The sequence below is a fragment of the Callithrix jacchus genome, chromosome 20 (genome assembly GCF_049354715.1).
Source record: "Callithrix jacchus isolate 240 chromosome 20, calJac240_pri, whole genome shotgun sequence".
Taxonomy (NCBI): Eukaryota; Metazoa; Chordata; class Mammalia; order Primates; family Cebidae; genus Callithrix; species Callithrix jacchus.
In genome coordinates, this window is record NC_133521.1 from 27,495,231 (window position 1) to 27,519,134 (window position 23,904).

General features: G+C 49.6%; 1 protein-coding gene across 12 annotated transcripts in view; it reads left to right on the forward strand.

The window, feature by feature from the left end:
• WWP2 (WW domain containing E3 ubiquitin protein ligase 2) overlaps positions 1-23,904 on the forward strand; it is a 179,724-nt gene that overhangs the window by 150,125 nt on the left and 5,695 nt on the right. For all 12 annotated transcript variants that reach the window (NM_001319872.1, XM_054248419.2, XM_035281558.3 and 9 more), the window contains 9 exon segments: positions 5,631-5,805; positions 12,626-12,680; positions 16,727-16,808; positions 17,394-17,522; positions 19,033-19,108; positions 19,389-19,460; positions 19,690-19,778; positions 21,832-21,991; positions 23,732-23,865. In NM_001319872.1, coding sequence (NP_001306801.1) covers positions 5,631-5,805; positions 12,626-12,680; positions 16,727-16,808; positions 17,394-17,522; positions 19,033-19,108; positions 19,389-19,460; positions 19,690-19,778; positions 21,832-21,991; positions 23,732-23,865 — 972 coding nt within the window.

The following is a 23,904-nucleotide window of genomic DNA, read 5'->3' on the forward strand; positions in this document are numbered from 1 at the left end:
CACTGTTCTGCGCAAGATTTTGGCTGAAATAAAGAGCACAATCGTGCTTCTTAGAAGTCGGAAATTCACCACAACAGAGCACTTCTAGTTAAAACATGTGGCCTGAGCATGTGTTTATTTCTGTTCTTCCTGAAAATCCACTAAAACAGTAATAAAGGTATCAAAAAAGCATAAACCTTCAACAGTAAAGGAATGGAAGAAGAGAAACAGCATATGGGAGATGTTAATCAAAGTTTAGTTGCTGATAGATAAATGGCAGAGCTGAGAGAACTGAAACCCACGCCTGTAGGATGAGGAATCCACCAGGAAGCTGGCCGATTTGCACCATGGAGCCCTGGAAAGCCTCAGCGATTAGAGGCCCAAGGATGGGTGTGAAATGAGATGATAACTTCATTGGTTTTAGATCAATTGGAAGATGAGTTGGAAATCTGTGTGGGGAGTTAGATTCCCAGGTTGTCAACCATCACTTCCATTCCTCCACCACACGTGCACGTGTGTGCATGCACATACACAGACACACCCTCATTACTGCCTCTGACCTTGAGAAGTTGCAGAGAGATCAGGAGGACCAGATCTGGGGACACAAACTATAGCTGAAGGCAAGGATGAACTCAGAAACAGGAGATTCAGTGTAGCTACTATCTCCATTCCCCAGGCTGAAAATTGGAGGGTAGTTTTGTTTGTTTGTTTTTGCTGGGGAAAGTCATCAGTCTAAGAGAAAGAAACATAGATTGTGATCTTTGGGAACCTTCCAGTGAAATAGCTGAGTCTCTTCCTGGTCACTCTGCTGTGAAACCACAGTCTGCAGCTCCCACCCGAGGATACAGAACTTAGACAGTGTTTTAGTGGCTCACCGTTAAATGCGAATGAACACAGCTGGGTACGGTGGCTCACACCTGTAATTGTAGAACTTCCAGAGGCCAAGGCAGAAGGATCACTGAAGTCCAGGAGTTCGAGACTAGCCTGGGCAACATAGGGAGAACTAGTCTCAAAAAAAGTTGTTTTTTTTTTTTTTGAGATGGGATTTTTACTCTTGTTGCCCAGGCTGGAGTGCAATGGTGCAATATTGGCTCATTGTGTCCTCCACCTCCCGGGTTCAAGCTGTTCTGCCTCAGCCTCCCAAGTATGGGATTACAGGCACATGCCACCACGCCCAGCTAATTTTTAATTTTTATATTTTTAGTATATTTTTACCATGTTTGCCAGGCTGGTCTTGAACTCCTGACCTTAGGTGATCCACCTGCCTCGGTCTCCCAAAGTGCTGGGATCATTGGTGTGAGCCACCGTGCCCAGCCAAAAAATTTTTTAAAATAATGAGCTGAGTTTGGTGGTGCACGCCTGTGGTCCCAGCTACTCAGGAGGCTGAGGTGGGAGGAGCACTTGGGCCTCAAAGGTTGTGGCTGCAGTGAGCTATGGTTGTGCCACTGCATTCCAGCCTGGGCAACAGAGCAATACCCTGTCTCAAAAATAATAAATAATAAATGTGAACAAATAGCCAAAGATTAGCAGACAGAAAAAAGAGACTTGTTGAAAACAAATAGGAAGCTAAAAAACAGCTTTGGAAAGGAAAACCACATGACAATGGAGATCCTCAAAGATGGGAGAAAGTATGGCATCTGAGCAACAAGAACAGGAGGCCATGATAGCGACCATGCAGAAAACAAGAGCTTTTAGAAATCAATATGTATGACGACAGAAATGAAAAATTCAGTAGAATTGTTGAAAGAAAAATTTGGGCCGGGCATGGTGGCTCACACCTGTAATGCGAGCACTTGGGTTGCCAAGGCGGGCGAATCACTTGAGGTCAGAAATTCGAGACCAGCTTGGCCAACATGGTAAAACCCCATGTATACTAAAAATACAGAAAATTAGCCGGGCATGGTGGTGGGCGCCTGTAATCCCAACTACTCAGGAGGTCGAGGCAGGAGAATCCCTTGACCCCAGGAGGTGGAGATTACAGTGAGCCGAGATCGTGCCATTACACTCCAGCCTGGGCAACAGAGTGAGACTCCATCTCAAAAAAATGATAAAATTGGAGATAAGAAGATGAGAAGATGTAGATGTGACCAAGACATTCTATATCTGAAGAATAGTTCTTCGCCAAGAAAGAACAGAGAAACAGTCAATAGGAAATGATTAGAAAAAAAAATTACCAGAACTGAAGCATCCAGATTCAAACAGCTCACCACATGCCTAGCCCAGAGGATCAAAAAGAAGACTCACCCCAAGGCTCATCTGACTGAATTTCCGAGTGCCAAGAGACAGCCTCAGAAACTTCCAGAGGGAAAAAGCAGAGTACCTAGAAAGGGTCAGGAACCAAGAGTGCCATCCTCCTTCTCAACAGCTGTAGAGCAAGACCTTCACAATTCTGATGGAAAATGATTTCCTGCCGGGCGCAGTGGCTCAAACATCTAATCCCAGCACTTTGGGAGGCCAAGGCAGGAGGATCGTTTGAGACCAGGAGTCTGAGTCCAGCTTGGGCAACATAGTGAGACACTGTCTCTTCAAAAAATAAAAAATTAGCCCAGTATGGTGGTACGTGCCTGTAGTTGTAACTACGTGGGGGTCTGAGGTGGGAGGATCGCTTGAGCTGTGAAGTCAAGGCTGAAGCAAGCCATGATCATGCCACTGCACTTCAGCTTGGGCAGCAAAGCAAGACCCTGTCTCAAACAAACAAAAAAGAAAGTGATTCTCTGTCTAGAAATCAGCTTTGGGTTATTTTAACATTTGAATATGAGAGTAGAAATAAAGGCATCTTCAGACATTCTGGGCTTCAAAAAAATTAACCTTGGTTACATCCTTTCTTAGAAGCTCCTCCATGATTTATTCCACCAAATCCCACCAGGAAGCCAAGAAAGAAGAATGAATGGGATTCAAGACACAGGGAACTTAACCCTGAGGACGTGGAAGCTGCCAGAGGAGGAGGAGGGAGGATGACTCAGGTCAATGACACAGAGCAGGTGTGATAACGGACACACAACCATCCACGTCAGGGGAAGGAGAGATGTGGCCAAGAGAGTAAGGCCACTGCCAGGCCACCTGACCCATCCGAGAACCTCAGGAGGCATCAGTGATAGGTTCTTGAAAACCACACAGAAGGAAACAAGGGGGTTCTTACCTCCAGAAAAAAGAAAAAAGTTGTTACAAGTAAGGAAATGTACTTACAGTATTCTACGTTGTCATGATCCACAGCCTGAATATTGATTTAATGGTGATCTTCCATATGAAGAGGACGAGGGGAGGAGATAGTAGAGGGTGTGTTGAGGGATGGAATACAATAACGACATCCTCATTCCTCATCTTTTGTAGTAGAAAGTCCATAAGCCCATAGCAAATATGGCAAAAATCAAGAAATAATGAGCCAAGCTTGGTGGTGCACATCTGTAGTCTTAGCTACTCAGGAGGCTGAGGCTGGAGGATAGCTTGAGCCCAGGAGTACAAATCCAGTTTGGGCAACATAGTGAGACCCTGTCTCTGTGTGAAAGAAAAGACAAAAGGCAATGAAATAGACATGTTATTTAGAGACACAGATGTACACATATACTAGTAGAAGCAATTGAGAGTTGAAAGTGGTTGCCTTTGGGGAACAGGAGTCAGCAATGGGGCAAGATACCACAGTGTTTCATTCTCTTCCCTGTAGTCCTATTCATGTTTCAAAACTATATATATATACGACTTTGGGCCGGGTGCAGGGGCTCACACCTGTAATCTCAGCACATTGGGAGGCTGAGGTGAGAGGATTGCTTGAACCTAAAATTGCTTTGAGACTAGCCTGAGCAATATGGGGAGATGCCCATCTCTACAAAATTTTTTTAAAAAAATTAGTTGAGTGTTGTGGTGCATGCCTGTGGTCCCAGCTACTCAGGAAGCTGAGGTGGGAGGATCGCTTGAGCCCAGGAGGTGAGGCTGCAGTGAGCCATGATCCTGCTACTTTACTTGAGCCTGGACTAACAGAGTGAGACCTGGTCTCAAAAAAAAAAAAAATTCTTTGGTAACAAGTAAAAATAAATAAAAATTACTAGTTTAGACAAATTATGAGAAAGGTAGGAAGGTTTTAGACTTTTGTGAGCCTTGCATACTTACTGAAGGATTTTGACTCAAGGGCAGTGGGGAGTCAACTGAAGTGCTATTGTTTTTTTGAGACAGGATCTCACTGTCGCCCATGCTGGAGTGCAGTGGCATAATCATAGTTCACAGTATGAACTTGACCTCCCAGGCTCAAGCAGTCCTCCCACCTCAGCCTCCCAAATAGCTGGGACCAAGAACCCACATGCCACCACTCCTAGCTAGTTTTTAAAAATATTTTTGTAGAGGTGGGGGTCACCCTCTGTTGCCTAGGCTGCTCAGTTGAAGGTTTTGAGCAGGACTGTGACCCAAGGGCTCAGTCTAGCGGGTTACTCTGATGGCTGTTTATAGGCTGGATGGTGTGGGGAGGTTAGTTCCAGGATAGGTACAGTAGTCCACAGTGAGGTGGTACAGATCTGGACATAGGAATGGAAGATGGAAAGTCAAGGGCAGGGAGACAGTGAAAAAGAAGCAGTCAGGCTGAGTGATTTATTGCTATCAGCGGAAATGATGTCGACTGGTTTCATCCCTGGGAGGAGAACGGACACAAGGAAACTGAGGAAAGGCTTGGGTGTGGGAGAGAGCTGTGGTATTCAGCTGAATGATGAGTGACAGTGGTCATGAAGGTGAGGCACTCTAGCAGCCAGAATCCAGACAAAATCTGGGAACCAACTGTGGGATCTAGGAAACACTTGAGGGGAAACCATTTTTAGGGAGGCCTTGAGTTTAAAAAAAATCATTGAGGCTGAGTGCAGTGGCTCACACCTGTAATCCCAGTACTTTGGGAGGCCGAGGTAGAGGATTGTTTGAGTCTGTGAGTTTGAGACCAGTCTGGGCAATGTGGTGAAACTCCGTCTCTACTAAAAATGTAAACAGTGAGACTGACTTAGAACAGAACAAAACCAAAGACCGTGCAACATGTTTTCATTGGCATCTTATATCAGGAGAGTTTCAGTTGGAAGTAACAAAAGTTGTGATCAAAATTGGCTTAAATAATGAAAGGAATGTATTGGTTCATGTAACTGAAAATTCTAGATATCAATCCTGATTCCAAGTGAAACTTGGGCTACTCAGCAATATCACCAAGGAATTGACTTTTCTCCCATTTTTCTGCTCTGCCATCCACTGAGTCAACTTCCTGTTGTCTTTGGGTCCAGAATAATAGCCAGTTGCCCCCAGGACCACGTGCTTCCTCGGTTGTATGCAGAAAGGATGAGGGACTATTATTTTTTCTAGATTTGCTAGCACAAGTCCTGAGGTTGGCTGTGGCTGGCTCAGCATAGATCACATGTGCACTTCTGGTCCAGGCAACCACGCAACTTTGAGGTTGGAATCAGAGTCAGCTTCCCCAGAACCACATGGATCCCCAAATTAGAAATGGAGAGCTAATGGCAAGGAGGGATTGGGTGCAGCGGAGGCAACCGCAGATGTCTGCTATAATCAACTAAGCCCCGTAGCCTCTGTGACGGGGCCTGCCGGCTGTGCTAGGCATCCTGAGACTTTTCTAGAATTGGGGGATGAAAGTGGGGTGGTCATTATATTCATTCTGAGGTTCCTGTTTCCAGCTGGGAAAAACGCACAGATCCCCGAGGCAGGTTTTACTATGTGGATCACAATACTCGGACCACCACCTGGCAGCGCCCGACCGCAGAGTACGTGCGCAACTACGAGCAGTGGCAGTCGCAGCGGAACCAGCTCCAGGGGGCCATGCAGCACTTCAGCCAAAGATTCCTCTACCAGGTGAGAGGGTAGGCGCGTGCCACGCGGTGGGGGCACCTCCCTGCGCTTCCGGATGCGCAGCCTCAGGCGTTCTCTGTTGACCTGCCTGGTGAGCAGGAAAACAGCGTCAGTGCTCTGCCCCTGGAGATTTTATTCATCACAGTGAAATTCCTGAAATTCCAGTGTTTCTCTCTCAGCAACTCCGTGTCTAGCCTCTGTGTTTAAGGAATCAACATGTCTAAACCGAATTCCCCATCTTTCTTCCAATACCAGCTTTGCTTTCTGCCCCCTCCATTCAAGTCTGCTTTCCCTGACTTGGACCCTGAAGGTCAGCTTTGACTTCTCCCATCCCTCACCTTTCCAGAGCAAATCCATCACCAGGCAACAGTGAGACTCATCTCTTAAAAAACAGAAACAGAAACAAACTGCTACTGTTTTTTGTTAGAACTTTATTATCTGACAGTTTCTCAGGGGTGAAGCATCCTTATACCTCATCTGGATGAGGGATTGGCAAATAATACCCCATGGGCCAAACTGACCTGCCACTTAATTTTCTTAATGAAGTTTCACTGAAACATAAGCACCTCCAGCAGTTTACATATTGGCTGCTTTCGTGGCACAGTGGTAGAATGAAGTATCACAGTAAAGACTGTGTAGTTCAGAAACCCTAATGTACCTAAGCTTACTGTCTGGCTCTTTGAAGAAAACATTTGTTGACCTTTGGTCTAGCCGAGCCTCCTTCTGTCTGATGCTTGATCATCTTTTGCCCCTTCCCATCTGAATTGCTAGAGCAGCCTCTAATTTGTTTTCTCCCTTGGCCTCTCTCTTCCAATCCATCTGGCTGAATAGCAATCTTCAGATGTTACTGTCATTGCATCAGTTTTCTGGCTCAAAATCTTCTGTGGTCATTACCTAAAGAGCAACATTTACATTTTTTTTTTCTTTTTTTTGAGATGGAGTCTTGCTCTGTTCTCCAGGCTGGAGCACAGTGGCACAGTCTTGGCTCATTGCAAACTCTGCCTCCCAGGTTCAAGCGATTCTCCTGCCTCAGCCTCCCGAGTTGCTGGGATTCCAGGCACCCACCACCCCACAAGGCTGATTTTTATATTTTTAGTAGAGATGGGGTTTCACCATATTGGCCAGGCTGGTCTCGAACTCCTGACCTCAGGTGATCCACCTGCCTTGGCCTCCTAAAGAGCTGAGATTACAGGTGTGAGTCACTGCACTCAGCCCATGGACCCCTGACTTTTAACCATCAGCCGTAAGTCACCGTAGCATGTCCCTTGCTAGTTCTGTCTATGAGGATGGATTGGTCATCGTACAGGAAGGAAACCACAGGGGACCTCAGTTTCCTTAGCAGGGGTGAGCAGGGAGTGTGGTGTTTGTCTTAGTAAGTTGCCTCCAGGGTCAATGGTCATGCCAGGGCCCTGCTGTCTAGCCCAGGGAAACACTGAAGACATTCTTGGACCAGGCTTCCCACCCATACCGTCACACATGCCTGGCATCCACTTCTGGCACGTTTCAGAATTGGTTGGAATCTGGTCTTTCACCACGTTTCAGAGATTTCTCCTTTTCAGCTGGGGCCCAAAGACTTTGTCTGCCATTTTCTTGGGTGGTCGTGACTGCAAAACTGGGAAGGTCTGGGGCATCTTTCTTCTTTGTCCTATCTGTCCTTTGACGTAGAGACAAGGACATATTTAGGAGTGTCACATGGTTTCATCTACCTGATTATCCAACTTTTCTCATTAAAAAAAATAATAATTGAACAAGTGTTGTGGTGCATGCTTGTAATCCTAGCAACTCGGAAGGCTGGTGGGGGGAGGATCACTTGAGCCCAGGAGTTCAAGGCTGCAGTGACCTATGATCTAGGCACTCCAGCCTAGATGACAATAAGAGCCTGTCTCAAAAAATAAATAAATAAAATAAAATGCATCAAGCAAATTTTCCCCCCTTAACAGCCACCAATTAGGTTCTGTAGGTTGACCAAGATGTCGGCATGTAAAAGGGAAGATTCCCAGATTCTGGAGCTCACATCTGCCTGGTCTCTTTGGAGCCTTCATTCCTTTTGCCTGCCTTTCTTAGCAGCATTATTCTGGGTTTATAGAGATAGAGCTTTGACTCAGAGGGTTCCCTAGAAGTAAAAATTAAACACTAAAAAGTCATTCTTTCTGAGTACTCTCAAATGGTTTTCTCTGTCTCGCTGGAGACGTGGGAGGGTTCTGCACGGAGGTGATGGATACCTTTTCTCCACAAAACAAGACTCACGTTGAAAAATGTGGCAGGAATCTTTCTTTGGTCTGCTTTCAGTGTCTCTCTGTTGATTTTCCTCCCCCGCTGGCATTGGTTTTCTCCTCTTGTTTGCTATGGTGCCATGTCCTGGTTACAAGTAAGAAGGGTTGCTTTCATATAGTTATTTCGGGGTTTGGCTTAGACCCAGAGTTTGACTCGGAAGACTTAAGATCCAGTACTCGACTAGTGGCCTCCCCTCCTCCTCTTGCTGGGCTTCAACTGAGACCTTGTTCTTCTTTGCTGCACTGCAGAGAACCTGAAGTACAGTTCAAAATGGAAATCAAGGGAATCCCAGATTGTAGTCTCCTGTAATTCCTTCCTGCTGTTGGCCTCAACACACCCCTTTTCCAGTTCCTCTAAATTATCATTCTTAGTTTTTCTGCCATGTTTCCCTTTCCCAGCTCCCTAATGTGTAAGGTTGCCTGTGATCATCATGTATCTTTTTGTTTGCTTGTTTCACCCTTGCAGTTTCCTTTTGCCCTCTTGTGTCGTGTTCCTGGGACCCACTGAAGATGCCCGCCACAGCCTTGCACACTGTGCTGTTGTGAAGGGACCACCACATGACCAGCAATTTCTGGGGCATCTCTGCCTGCAGGACAAACCGATTATTTCAACCAAGTGTGGTGGCTCACACCTGTAATCCCAACATTTTGGGAGTCTGAGGTGGGTGGATCACTTGAGGTTGGGAGTTCGAGACCAGACTGGCCAACATGGTGAAACCCCGTCTCTACTAAAATTACAAAAACTAGCTGGGCGTGGTGGCAGGTACCTATAGTCCCAGCTACTTGAGAGGCTGAGGCAGGAGAATAGCTTGAACCTGGGAGGCAGAGGTTGCAGTGAGCTGAGATCACACCACTGCACTACAGCCAAGGCAGCAGAGTGAGACTCCATTTCAAAAAAAAAAGAAAGAAAAAGAAACATTGTTTTTGTGGCTCTTAGGGTGTAGACTCCAAATTCCATCATCTAGAAACAGACAACTTGTTTCTTACTCTGCAGGGAGCCCCTTGCATTGAATTCTCAAGCACCTGGGTTTTGTTCTACATCTGTCTGGTGCATCCTTAAAAAAAAAACAACATGCCCGCCTTCCACACTGCACCCTTTATGCCCTTCCCAGAACCTTTCTTGCCCTCGGCTGTATTTGCTAGACATTCTTTATTTCTGAGTTTATATCTTAAAATATTACTGGAACTTTGTGCTTAGTTCCCAAGGGACTTGAACTCTTGTGAGCTTTCTGGCTCTTGGCCTGCCCCCCACATCCCAACCCAGGGGCCGTTACCCAGGAAGAGGATTCCACAGTGCCCTTTTCTGTTCCTAGTGATAGAGAATGCCCAGGATCTCCCTTCTGGCTGCAGAGTCCTACTTTCCCCCATCTACCTCCTGTTCTGCTGTGTTCCCCAGAACACCTTGACATCCCTTATTTTAGGGGAGTGTGGCAGAAGAGAAAGGGCAGTTGGTTGGCTCATTGGAGATGTGGGGTTTTTGGCTTTTGGTTTTCTGACCATGATGCATAGTTGTTTTGTTTTGTTTTGTTTTGAGATGGAGTTTCACTCTTGTTGCCCAGGCTGGAGTGCAATGGCACTATCTAGGCTCACTGCATCCTCCACTCCTGGGTTCATGAGACTCTCCTCCCTCAGCCTCCCAAGTAGCTGGGATTACAGATGAGTGGCAATACCTCCAGCTAATTTTTGTATTTTTAGTAGAGATGGGGTTTCGCCATGTTGGCCAGGCTGGTCTTGAACTTCTGACCTCTGGTGATCCACCCGCCTCGGCTTCCCAAAGTGCTGGGATTACAGGCATGAGCCACCATGCCCAGAAATGCAGTTTTTATTTTTCATTTCTCCTTGTTCACCTCCTTCCTTCTGGCTTTTTTTATTTTTCAAGTTGTACTGTGTACCTTAGGGAAGAAGTATCCAAAATAGTCAAGTGCTTCTATTTAACAATAAGAAGTAAAACTGGTATGAGGACCAGCTCCCACTGCTTCTGATTTTACTAGGTTGGTGCAGTGACTCTTTTTTTTTTGGGACAGTCTCACTCTGTCACCCAGGTTAGAACATAGTGGCACGATCTCAGCTCACTGCAACCTCGGCTCCCAGGTTCAAGCAATTCTCCTGACTCAGCCTCCCAAGTAGCTGGATTACAAGTGCTTGCTACCATGCCTGGCTAATTTTTGTATTTTCAGTAGAGACGGGGTTTCCCCATGTTGGCCAGACTGGTCTTGAACTCTTGACCTCAAGTGATCCACCTGCCTCAGGGTCCCAAAATGCTGGGATTACAGGCCTGAGCCACTGCACCCAGCCACTGTGACTCTTAATGGTAAAAACCACAATTACTTTTGCACCAACCTAATACATGTTATTTGTATTTAGCATTCTCTGGTATCTCTCCCCATCTTACCTTTCCTGTCTGCCTCCTCTTCTCTTCGCTTCTTACACGGGTGCGTGTGTGTGGGCAGGGGCAGCGTTCTGATTGAATAAGAATCAGAGCATACCAAGGAAAAATTTTTAAAACACTTTAATGAAAGAGAGCCAACATTGCATGAAGCATGAGATTTTTTTTAAAAGCAAGGATTAAGGAAAGGCCTAATCGGTATTTTCTGTTCTTAGTTCAATGCTAGTCAGGGAGGCTGTCCGTAAAGAGTTGGTCTGTTGATTTGCAGCGTTAAGCAAAAGATGACCGTGTACCCGTGGAAGTCGGGATGGGACCAGCCGATAGCTGATTTCCCACAAGAGCCGTGAACACTTTACTGATTATCTGCTCACTCTGAAACAAGTCCTGAAGTAGCAAACAGTTCTACACCAAATGAGTCCTCTTTTAATTTCTTAAAACAACCTTTTCTATAGTCATTCCCTCTTGCAAGGTTATTGCTGTAGCTCACTATTTACCAACCACCCTTGTCTCCATGATGTGCAATACGTGTGTTTTTGCATTTGTTCCTTTGCTTCTGTCGCCGAATATTTTAAATGTATTAACCACAAAACAGAGTTGGAGGAACTTGGATTTTATGAGATGCTGTACCCTGTCTCCCCCAACCTCCCAACACACAGACACACACCCACATGACTTGTGTGAATTTGGGAGATTTTTTTCCAGTAAATAAGACTTGCAATGGAGATCGTTAGGCATAACTCAAGGTAGATGATAAGGGACCCTAAATCAAGGTGAGCATCCCCCCACCTCCATGCGCTTGCATTCTGTGTGGGCAGGAGGGCCTGCCCTGAAGGGGTCCTCTGTCCTATCAAGGGGCCTATGGTTTCAAGACTTAAACGTCTTTGTTGGAAATTGCTTGGAAGAGGGGCCTGTGTTGCCACCTTGGAAAGAAAGTTTCTCTGTCCTTTCAGCTGGGGGTGGAGGGAGGGCTGTGCAAGGGGGCTTGCTGGCAGTTGAGTTCCACCAATGTTTTCTCAAGCTGAGACTGAGCCCCATTCATCCTCCTGCTCGTGTGTGGCTCCCGCACCCCAGATGGGGCCAGCCCAGCAGCCTGAAGTCCTCATTTAGAACTTGATCCCCTCTTATAACGATTACATTTTAGTAAGTAAAATAAAAATGCTTCGGGAAAAAAAAAAGAAAGGAAGAAAGAGCGGAACAATACTTGTTTTATTTAACGACCAGAACTTTTTGACAGCACCCCCCCCCCCCCCCCCCCCCCCGCTTCCTCTCAGGATATGAGAGTGCCTGGTCCACTGCAGCCCATCCCCAGGGACCTCGAGGCAGAATTTGGCTGGAGGGGGCAAGGGGGGAGGGGGGAATTCTAATGTAAACAGTGACCCTGAAGTCCTGGAGCTGGTTCCCCCTTCTTTCCCCTGCCTCCCCTTCTGTCTTGCTGCCCTGCCCCCAGCCCCCCACACCCAGACAAACACAGAACACTGGGCAACTTCAGGTTCAGGCAGGGGAGGAATAAAGGTGCTTTGTGAAAGGAAGGAAAACATTTCCTGGGGGAGGTGAGGGCTTGGGGCATGAATGTGCCCTCAGTCTGGGTGGACGCTGCACACCCAGGAGGGAGATGGCGGGGGACGCTGAGGTGGAGGGAGGAGGGCCGGGCCCCAGCCAGGAAGCTCTGGGCGTGGGCAGGGCTTGTGGGAATGATTTCATTGGAAAGGCCTGCGATATTTTTTCCCCTCCCGTGTGTGGTTCTTGGAGAAAGTTGGAGGTGGTGGTGATTTCAGTCGCCTTGGCTGCCTCGAGCCAGAGCTGAGCAGAGGCCCTGGGCCCAGCCTGCTTCCCGGGCCTTCCTGCCCTGCCGGGCCACTCCCGGCTGCCGCCACCCTGGCACACCTTCCCCGACGCACCTCCTCCTCCCCAGCACTCTTCCTTTTTCAAAACTCCCTTGGGCTCCCCATGCGCAGGGTTCTTTTTTGGTTTTTCTGTAAAAGAACAAAACAAAAAACAAAGACTTTTGAGAGGCACAGATGCCACCTCAAGGACCACGGCATTCCCTGCAAAGCGCTCAAATGTGGAAGCCAGTCGTTGGCTTTTTTATTTTTTATCGATTGATTTATTTTTTCACCCGTGGCTTTTTGTAACCTCTGTGTTCTGCTGTGTTTCTTGTGTTTAGTCTTCGAGTGCTTCGACTGACCATGATCCCCTGGGCCCCCTCCCACCTGGCTGGGGTAAGTACTGAGTTCTCTTCCCGGCCCTCGGCCTTCCGTCAGCCACGGTGCTCTGCCCTCTCCTCCCGCGTGCCTTCCTTCCCTGTTCCTGTCCCTCTGTTTTCCATCTCTCTCCTCTCCAGCACACTCTCTGGGCATGCCCTGCCAGAGCAATTACAGGTGATGGAGCTGGGAGGCTGGGAGAGTAACCGAGCTCCACTGAAGCATTGTAGTGTCCACCCACCATCGCTGAGTGTGACCCTGAGAAAGATGTCCCCGAGTAGCTGGGGGACTGTTGTGTTTTGGTCTCTAGTTTCAAGGTGTCTGCTCCTGAGTCCATGCTACCCCTAAGCTATTGTGACACTAACTCCGAAATGGATTTGTTTCAGGTCTGTGACCATATGGTTGGAACGATCCACCTTAACAAATCTTTCTTTGCAGCTGAGATGTTGGAGGACTTTGGTCTAATTTTGACTAATAGAAGCCACCTTTTAAGTTCTGACATAGCTCTGAGAGAGGCCAGAGGGAAGCAGATACGAGTTGAATGCCAGGTAGTGACTCTGGAAACACATCGCTGCTAGTTAATAACGCCATGTAGATTTCACCTTGCCCTTGGGAGCTGCCTCTTACCTCTCCCAAGCCCTTGATGTGATTTGGTGACAGTGAGTTAAGGGATGGACATCCATGAGTTAGGAGAGATTAGGCTTCATGGCTATTCTAGGAAGGAGTACCCATGCAAAAGGGTCATTAGAGATGAAGCTTAGTGCATTTGAGAGAGAGAGCAGGGCAGTGTTTTATTTAATCTTGTAAGAGTTACTGGGAGCAAAAGAAGGCAGTTTCTGCGGGAACCAGCATGTATTGAGTTTAATTTATTGGCTAGACCAGCAGAAGGTGGTCAACGTTGGTTTGGTGATGTGTGTTCACAGATGGTACGAAGCTGGGAGGGGGCGCGCTTGACAGCACGGATGCAGGGGTGCATCCTGGGAAGTGGACAGTGATAGGATGGGCATCTGCTGCCTGGAAAGGTGCAGCTTTGGAGCTGGATCTTCTCGGTGCAGACTGTTCTGCTCTCGGGTAGTCATTTAAGAGGTTGTGTCAACCGTCTTGTACCTACAGAGTACCAGTTAGTGAAAGGGCACTGCAGTCCAGAGTGCAAGAAAGACCTTCTGGTGGGAGATACCATTTAATGAAGCTTCCTCACATTTGTTAATCTTTCATCTGGGGAATCCCTTACACACATAGCTGCCCCACATGGCTCCTTGAACCAAAGAAAGGTCATTGGTATCTCAGAGATTGGCAGCAAGTCCAACATGAGAGGGTAAAACTCTGAAGACCCCGCCTCGTCAGTAGGCAAGGGAAAGTGCGTCAGATTAGACAAGAATCTGTAATGGTGTTTGGTAGCCAGCAGCCTAGAAACAGGGACCTGGAGTGTGTTTCAGGCTCTGTAGAGGTAGGTGGTTAGCCCAGCCAAGCGAATTTTCATGCCAATTCTGCTGAGTGATGGTCACCAGGTAAGCATGGCTGATGGAGACTTGAAAACAGCTGTCAATTGCTGATTGTGGAAATATTTGAGATAGGAACGGAGGGAATAAAACCCACAAAACTGTCATAGTCCAAAATTAAGAGGAAGAACATTCTGGTTAAAGGCCAGGGCACCTTCCAAATCATAGATCCTTGGGGACCCGTGTTGGCTGCCCCAGAGCTGTGGCAGGAGCCACCTCTCTAGGGCTTGCTGAGAATGAACAGAAAGAACAGCCAGACCAAGTGAGAATCACACTGATCGGCAGCTTGCTGTCCGAGCCTGCTGATGTCCCTCTCTACTATCCCAGAGGAGACCCCACATCTTCCCCACACTCTGCTCTGGGACCCAGGACACTGTGGGTTTAGATCTGCATCTGCCCTCAGCAGCCCTGAACCCTGACCCTGTGGCTCAATACGTCTGAGTCCATTTGCTCCTATAATTAGGTCGAGCCAGGTGCTCCTTTAAGGTATTTTCCAGGCCCTGACTGAAACTGAATGCAGGGAGGCAGTCAGCTGGCCTTGGGAGGCCTCCATGCAGCAGCAGTGCCAGCAATGACGGCACAGGCCTCAGGCCCGCTGGACAGATCCCCCCTGGCCCTGTAGTTAGCCTTGGCTTTGACCCTTAACAGTGTGTACGTTAGTTCAAAGCAGTAGTTTCTGGGCTGGGAGCAGCCCCCTCCCCTGGAAACCTGTTGGGAACCCTTCCTTCTGTGTGTTCTGAGGTGGTGGTAGCTCCATAACAGTTCTGGGCACCTCCTGTTCTTTCTTTCCTTTTGTCTTTTTTAATTTTATGTTTTATTTATAAAATAGAGGTGAAGTCTCACCATGTTGCCCAGGCTGGTCTCCAACTCCTGGGCTCAAGCGATCCTCCTGCCTTAGCCTCTCAAAGTGCTGGGGTGACAGGTGTGAGCCACCGTACCCAGCCTGTCTTTATTTTTATTTTATTTGTTTTTCCCAGCTTTACTGAGGTGTGATTGACAAATAATGTCTGTTTGTAAAATTTCAGTTGAGTCATAGATACCAGGTAAGGCAGCGAGTCGGAGGGAGACTGAGACCTTGGGCTGGTGTTGGGAGCACTGTACCCCGAGTCTCGGTAGGGCGTGGGGAGGGGGATGGTGCTCTTCCCTGTTCTGCCCCTTTTTCAGCTTTTGGCTTCCCTGTAGCTTCTGGAACTGATGACTTTAATGTTGTCCTGTCATTGTAAAAGGAGAGCCATTAGCATCATTTATTTTCAGGAGACAAACAGATTTGAAGGCTCAGGAACTTCCTGGGAAAGCTCACCTCTTTTGGGCCAAGAGCTTTGCCCCCTGTTCCCCCCCCGCCTTGTCTACCTGGAGTTGGGAGTTTATGCCTTTCAATCCCTCTTAAGGTCCAGAATCACCAGCTAGGGTTGGGTCTGTCCCTGGAGCCCAGACTCCCACCTTGGGGACCCCAGAGCCCTCATCAGTATATCAGTAAAGGGCAAGAGATTGTTCAGAGCAGAGGAAAAGTATATTTGTGCCCCAGCCCCACTCCACGGATACTCCCCTATCTCAAAGCACAGACTTAGGTGTAAGAACAGGATGGGCAGGCCAGGCATGCTGGCTTATTACCTATAATCTCAGTACTTTGGGAGGCTGAGGCAGGATGATCACTTGAGGCTAGGAGTTCAAGACCAGCCAGGACAACATCGAGAGACCCTGTCTTTATATAAAAAAGAAAGGCCGGGTGTGGTGGCTCCCGCCTGTAATCCTAACACTTTGGGAGGCTGAGGCAGGTGGATTAATTGAGGTCATTACTTGAGGTCAGGAATTCGAGACCAGCCTGGCCAACATGGTGAAACCCTGTCTCTTTAAAAAAAAAAAAAAAAAAAAAAAAAAAAAAAAGATACATATCTAAGAACAAGCTGTGCAGTGTAAGTGTCCACAGCCCCAGGTATTATTTTTTTGCTCATGAGCAAGAAAGAGGTTGCTGGGATATGAGAGTTTTTGAATAAGACTTAGCCTATAAGTGGGAGAAGAGGGAGAACTTGGAGGCTACAGGGCTGCAGGGTGCAGAGCACTGATCAGAGAGGTGTGAGCCACCCCATAAGGACCATGCCCTGTGGGACAGAGGTACCTGGGTCAGCTACATGCAGTGCAGAGGGTCCTAGGACCAGGGATCTGCCATGAGGGACTTGGGTGGGGGACCTGGCTTGGTGGGGACTGCCCGGCTTCTGTGCTGCACACAGCTGGAAGCAATTATGCCTCTGGTTTGAGCTGTGCTGCTCCCTCCGGGTGGCCACACCACCTCCCGCCCCTCCAGTAAACCAACCAAGCAAAGAAGTCCTTCCTCTCGACTTGGAAATGTGTCACCCTTCTCCATCCCCCAACAAGGAAGGACCCTCTGTGTCCCTTTCCCAGTGACAAGTGTGAGTGAGCGCGGCTTTGGCTGGTTCAACTTCTTTAACAGGCTGGCAACAGGGAGAGAAACTCAGACCCAGCACCCAGGAGGTGGGAGCCGCAGGGAAAGGACAGCGGCTCGCAGTCTTCAAATCTAATGGTTCTCTCTTTCTTCTCATGTGGCAGAGAAGAGACAGGACAATGGACGGGTGTATTACGTGAACCATAACACTCGCACGACCCAGTGGGAGGACCCCAGGACCCAGGGGTGAGGACATGGGCTGGGAGAGGGGCTGGGCCGGGCTGGGTCTCTGTGCAGCTCCAGCATTGGGTAGGTGGCTTTGGACTGCATTGTCCCAGAGGGCTGATGTCGGGGGCCTTTAACCACACACAAGTGTCTTGAGACTCTCATGGTACAGATACGCTGTTGGCCTCATGAGAGCTTAGAAGTGGTTTCTTAAATAGACCTTCCTGGTGGATGGAGGGGGCCGGCTGGCAGGTGTTGCTGGTCTCTGTACTGATTGTACAAGCTGCTGATAATTGGATTGGAAAATGGTTGAGGGTACCCTGGTCTCCCAACACCCCAAGTGAAGCAGGGCTGGGACACGAGGTATTTCAGGATTGCTGGTGACCATTCAGTCCGATGCTGTCCCTGCAGGGCTGGGTTTTGGCCATGGGATAATAAATGACCTCTCTGTGCTGCAGAACTGTCCTCACAACTTGGGTCATGCATGTCCTCAAGGCCCCTCATGGGCTCTGCAGAGACAAAGCCACACTTTGAGGACCCAGCCTCCAACCACCAAGGCCCAGAAGGTGGGGCCAGCCCTCTACCCCTTTCTTCCCATGTTTCCAGGATGATCCAGGAACCAGCTCTGCCCCCAGGATGGGAGATGAAATACACCAGCGAGGGCGTGCGATACTTTGTGGACCACAATACCCGCACCACCACCTTTAAGGATCCTCGCCCAGGGTTTGAGTCGGGGTAAGGACTTTGCAGGTAGCAGCAGTGTCCAGAAACAGAGCCCTGGGCTATCTTTGCTCTGGCTCCGGCTCCGGCTCCTCCGGGAGGCCCACTTTGGGTGTCCCCTGTGGTGCATTCTGTTGCCCTTACTGCCCTCTAGTGGCCAATGTTGATGTCCTGTTAAAGGGGATGGGAGGATAGCTTGAGCCTGGGAGTTGGGAGACCAGCCTGGACAACATTCCTGCCTTTACAAGAATAAAAAGGATTAACCAGGCTGAGCAAGATGGCCAGACCCCATCTCTACAAAAAAAAATTAAAAATTAGCTGGATATGGTGGTGCACGCCTGTAGTCCCAGATACCTGGGAGGCTGAGGCAGGAGGGTTTCCAGCTAAGGAATTTGAGGCGACAATGAGCTATGATGGTACCACTGCACTCCAGCTCAGGTGACAGAGTGAGACCCTATTTCTTTCTTTTTTTTTTTGAGACGGAGTTTTGCTCTTTTTACCCAGGCTGGAGTGCAATGGCGCGATCTCGGCTCACTGCAACCTCCACCTCCTGGGTTCAGGCAATTCTCCTGCCTCAGCCTCCCAAGTAGCTGGGATTACAGGCACACACCACCATGCCCAGCTAATTTTTTGTATCTTTAGTAGAGACAGGGTTTCACCATTTTGACCAGGATGGTGGTCTTGATCTCTTGACCTCGTGATCCACCTGCCTCGGCCTCCCAAAGTGCTGGGATTACGGGCTTGAGCCACTGCGCCCAGCCGACCCTATTTCTAAAAAATAATAAATTGGCTGGGCGCAATGGCTCACACCTGTAATCCCAACACTTTGGGAGTCCAAGGTAGGCAGATTACGAGGTCAAGAGATTGAGACAGTCTTGGCCAACATGGTGAAACTTGTCTCTACTAAAAATACACAAATTAGCTGTGTGTGCTGGCACATGCCTGCAGTCCCAGCTACACAGGAGGCTGAAGCAGGAGAATCGCTTGAACCTGGGAGGTGGAGGTTGCAGTGAGCCGAGATCGTGCCATTACAGTCCCTCCTGGCGACAGAGTGAGACTCGGTCTCCAAAAAAATTAAAAAATCATGATAAAATTAAAATTGGCTCAGTATGGGAGCACTCCTGTAGTCCTAGCTACTTGGAAGGCTGAGGCAGAGGATTGCTTAAGATCAGGAATTTGAGCCTGCAGTGAGCCGTGATCACACCGCTGCACTGCAGCCTGGGTGACCAAGTGAGACCCTGTCTCTAGAAAATAAATAAACAAACAAATAAGATGGGATGGGGAGGAAGGGACTATCCTGTTTATACAGAGTAACAACAGTGTTGTTTCTCTAAAAGCAAGAGGTCTGGCTTTATTTCTAGATATTCTTTTTTATTCTTTAAGGATCTTAATGACAGTCACTTCCTCACCTTACATTACTCATCTTTAAATTAACATAGCACCAGCTTTCCTTAGGGCTGACCAAGACAAGTTGTTCATTTTCTGAGAAATTGCATGAACCCCTGAACGCCTTTGCTCTTCCCAGGACGAAGCAAGGTTCCCCTGGTGCTTATGACCGAAGTTTTCGGTGGAAGTATCACCAGTTCCGTTTCCTCTGCCATGTGAGTTCTGGGACTGGGGCTCCTGTGGCAGTTGGGGTTATTGAGTTATTTCAGTCTGAGTTCCTGGCACAGCTGCAGGTATCGTAACGTTTGTGTCTTAGGTGGGGGTAAGACAGCTGTCTAACTCCAAATTGGCTGTCTCTGGGAAGCCAGTTTTCATTCCTAAGGGACACGCTCTCCCCTCCTGCTTCAGAAGGCTGGGGGATGCCTGTTCATACAGACAAGAGAACAGATATGATCACTTGAGGCTCCATTTGAAGTGATTTTCTTTTCTTTTCAGTCAAATGCCCTACCCAGCCATGTGAAGATCAGCGTTTCCAGGCAGACGCTTTTCGAGGATTCCTTCCAACAGGTTAGAGAATGATCATGGTGCCAACACCCTCAGGGGCAGGCCGGTGCCCTCCTCCCAGCACCCTGTCTCCTATTGCCTGGCCCATTAAACCCACACTGTAGACTTTCCAGGGCACGGGTCTTGATGACTGTGTCTGCTGGAGAGTAGGCTTTAGAGTTCCCTGTCCCTCCTGCCCCTGCCTGCCGTGGAAGGGAGAGTGGCAGGCCGGCCCCATGCTCTGTTTTCCCAGATCATGAACATGAAACCCTATGACCTGCGCCGCCGGCTCTACATCATCATGCGTGGGGAGGAGGGCCTGGACTATGGAGGCATCGCCAGGTGAGCTGGAGCGCCCCAGAAGGCTGCCCCATACCCCGTTTCCCTAGGCTACGGTGTTCATGGCTGGAAAGCTGCCTGCCTCATGCTGACATTCCCTCCCAAAGCTCTCCTGCGTCTTCAGGAGTGGGCACATTGTGGCACTCAAACTCCGTGAATCCATGTGGCCAGTCCCGATGGGCCTGGAGCAGGGGTCTGGGGTACCCTGCTGGACTGGGCGTTAAGCCTTTAGTTACTGGATCATGAGGAGACAGAGGACTCCTGGGAGGGGTGAGAGCTCAGTACAGTGGCCCTGTTATCTACCAGTGTGCCATGTTCCAGCAGCTTCTGGGCAGTGGCTGAATACCGGGGCCATGTGGTCATCCATTAGAGTTGACCTTGCTCCCCTCCTCTTGAGGCAGCCAGGGCAGGTGAAGTCAGGTGTCCCTGTGTCATGATCCACAGAGCCTTGAGCAGGGCTCTGCTGCATGGCATGTGCCTGGGGTCAGTAAAGAATGGCTTATGTCACCCTAAAAAGAGTCCACAGCAGCTGGGTGCAGTGGCTCACGCCTGTAGTCCCAGCACTTTGGGAGATCAAGGTGAGCGGATCACGAGGTCAGTAGTTTGAGACCAGCCTGGCCAACATGGTAAAACCCCATCTCTACTACAAATACAAAAATCAGCTGGGCATGGTGGCGGATGCCTGTAATCCCAGCTACTTGGAAGGCTGAGGCAGGAGAATCCCTTGAACCTGGGAGGTAGAGGTTGCAGTGAGCCAAGATGGCGCCATTGCACTCCAGCCTGGGCAACAGAGCGAGACTGCCCTGGGAAAAAAGAAAAAAAAAGAGACCAAAGCATTGTCTTGCCTTCACCCTGGTCCACCCACAAAAGTTAACAGCCTTCTGGGAAGTGCTGCCTTGGACAACAGGGCAGAAGGGCCCTGGCAGAGAGGGAGCGCCTTGGCCTGCAGTGACCTTTCCGCTTGTGACCTCTCCTTGTGTGGCCATGTCTTCTCGCTTGGTGTTGGGTTAACTTGCTCCTGGTCCTCTGCTCAGTGGTGGCGTTGCCTTCTGTGCTGGCCCCGTGGATGGATTGTTCCTTTTTTCCGTGGTGACCTCCTCTCCAGGCTCTGCTTGGTGGGCTTCTGGTGTGGCCGCGCCCTGTGTGTGTCTCTCTCTGTGTCCTGCCAGTGGTTTTACCCTATGGTAGGTTACGTCATGCTGTTCTACCACAGGGTAGAACCACGGACAGGATACCGGGACACCCTCTGCATCGAAGGACTCCTCGTCTGCCCAGCCACAAACAGCCCAGCCGCCGGGGACTGGCCCCCTTGGGACGTCCCCTGGCTGGTTTAGCTCAAGCCCAAAAGGACTCTGAATTCATGCTTGAGGCTCGAAACCAGGGACTGGGTGTTGGTTCAGATGAATGCGTGGAAGTGTGGGCACGGGTATGGTGTGGGGGGTCTGGAGGTGAAGGGAGGGCAAAGTGTAAGAGAAGTGAGATGCCTGTGGCATAGTTGGTGGGGGTGAGGTTTCTAATCGGAAGACAGTACGGATGACATTTTCATGGATCAGGATTGGGAATGTGGTGCTGTGTATTTATGTTATGTTGCCCGTCCAGGTAGAGTGGAAGCAGGGTCGTTGCTATTCAAACAGAACCTTTGCAGAAAGATCATTGTAATAAACATGCATCGTGTCCTTGTGCAGTACACAGCCTATGCAGCTGAGCATGGTGACCCAGGGTACAAGGACCCCCTTTAGCATTAGACGCTCTGGATGTTGTGATGTAAAGTCTAGGAACAGGAACACATCACTTGGGAGCCAACAGGCACACGTTTTCCTGAACCTCATCCTCAAATGCACTTGCCACCCCACCCTGGTTCACTCTAGGTCTCAGCCTGCCCTGTTCACTGATCAGCTTTTCATATAGGTTAGCCCGGGCACTTGTCACGGGACTGGACTCCTTGGAACACGTGTCCGCAGACTACCTGAGACACAATGGAGGAGAGTCACAGCTCCTGTGCAGATGTGCACTAAGGGACCCGTTATTCTTGTCTTTTCTTTCTCTTCCCTCACAGAGAGTGGTTTTTCCTCCTGTCTCACGAGGTGCTCAACCCTATGTATTGTTTATTTGAATACGCGGGGAAGAACAATTACTGCCTGCAGATCAACCCCGCCTCCTCCATCAACCCGGACCACCTCACCTACTTCCGCTTTATCGGCAGATTCATCGCCATGGTAAGGGGGCCACAGGGGAATCTCCTCTTCCTCTGAGACCTCCAGGAAGGGGCAGCATTGGAGGAGGCCCTGGGCCTGTTCACCAGGAGGCAACGTGGCATGAATAGCAGCCCCTGTGGACTGGTGTGCCCTCTCTGATCCCCACCCTTCACCCCCATAGAACTCGTAAAGTAAAAATGCAAAAAGCTCCAGGCGCCGTGGCACGTGCCTGCAGTCCCAGCTACTCGGGAGGCTGAGGTGGGAGGATCGCTTGAGCCCAGGATTCTGGGCTGTAGTGCCCTATGCTGATTGGGCGTCCACACTAAGTTCGGCATGAATATGATGACCTCCCGGGAGCGGGGGACCACCAGGTTGCCTGAGGAGGGGTGAACTGGCCCAGGTCAGAAATGGAGCAGGTCAAAACTCCCATGCTGATCAGTAGTGGGATCGTGCCTGTGAATAGCCACTGCACTCCAGCCTGGGCAACATAGCGAGACTCTGTCTTTTAAAAATAAAATGCAAAAAGCTAGCGAGAGCTCTGGAGAAACCAGAGCTTTCCTCAGTGGCTGCCATATAGGTAGTGAAGTTTCCATGTTGCTTTGTATAGGACTTGTCAAGAGGAAGCCAGGGTCTCGGGGCCACAGACTTTACTGAACATTAAATATGTGCTCTGTTGAGGGCCTTGGGATGACAGGGCTGAGTGAAACCGTAACTGCCCACCTGCTGCCTGTCTCTGGGAGGTGACACTGTCCCGGCATTTGGGAATGTCCCACTGAGACACTAAGCCTTCTGGAAGGACATTTGGAATCAATGCTAGCTTAGAACGAAACCCTGGCAGACCGGCTGGTGCAGGGTGTAGGGACATCTGTTGGAATGTGGGCCATTTCTGGGGAGGCGTCACAGCATCGCATCTGTGTTTAACTGGAAAGAGGGACATGGTGTGAATATGGAAAGGGAGGTTCTGCCACGTGCCCTCTGTTGAGGGTCTTGAGAGTGTGAGAACCTGGATTGAGAAGCGGGGCCCGTGGGAGCCACAGCTTGGGAGCTACATTCATAGCTTGAGATGTTTCAATTCTCACTTTCCTTCGCCTCTTCCCCTGCCTTCCTGAGTGTCCTGCCCTGCTTCCCTGTTATGAGGACCCAAGCTCCCCAGGAGTCTATGACTAAATATGGCCCTTCCCATCGCCTGGGAGTTCTTGGCCAAGGTGCTGGGCTGTGGAAGTGGGCACATTTTTCCCAGGTCTAGAGACCCGCCTGGCCCAGCAGCCAACAGGACAGACCGGTAAAACCCTAGACTATTACTCACCATTGGCCGCCAGCTCTCGCCGTCAGCGGTGTCTGCATTATTTTTGGCTGTCATTGCCACCCGCCCTGAGCACCAGTGAGTCAGGGCTGCTGCCACCTGGAGCTGTTTGGAGCAAGCCTTTTCTGTGAGCATGGGACAGATCTTTGCTAGCCCGGGGCCAGCTGGCCAGTGCATGGGGCAGATGCAGGCCTGGACATGGGTACCCACGCCGGCCAGCTCGGCCCAGTCCCTGAGCTCTGCAGGGCAGGCTGGGGGCCACCTGCAGGTACAAGTTAGGACAAAGGTGTCGTTTACTCCCCTGGCCCTCCTGCTGTGCCCCTGAGGCAGCCGCTGCTGCGATTCTGTCAGGGAAGGAAGGCAGGTGGCTGTGGTGGGGTTTGATATGGAGCATCTGAGAGCTGGTCTGGTGGTGCCCAGGGAAGCCAAAGCTCTGTGCTGTGCCTCTTCCTTCCCAGGCGCTGTACCACGGAAAGTTCATTGACACGGGCTTTACCCTCCCTTTCTACAAGCGGATGCTCAACAAGAGACCAACCCTGAAAGACCTGGAGTCCATCGACCCCGAGTTCTACAACTCCATTGTCTGGATCAAGTGAGCCCCCTGCCCCCACCACCCCCCACACCCCACTGC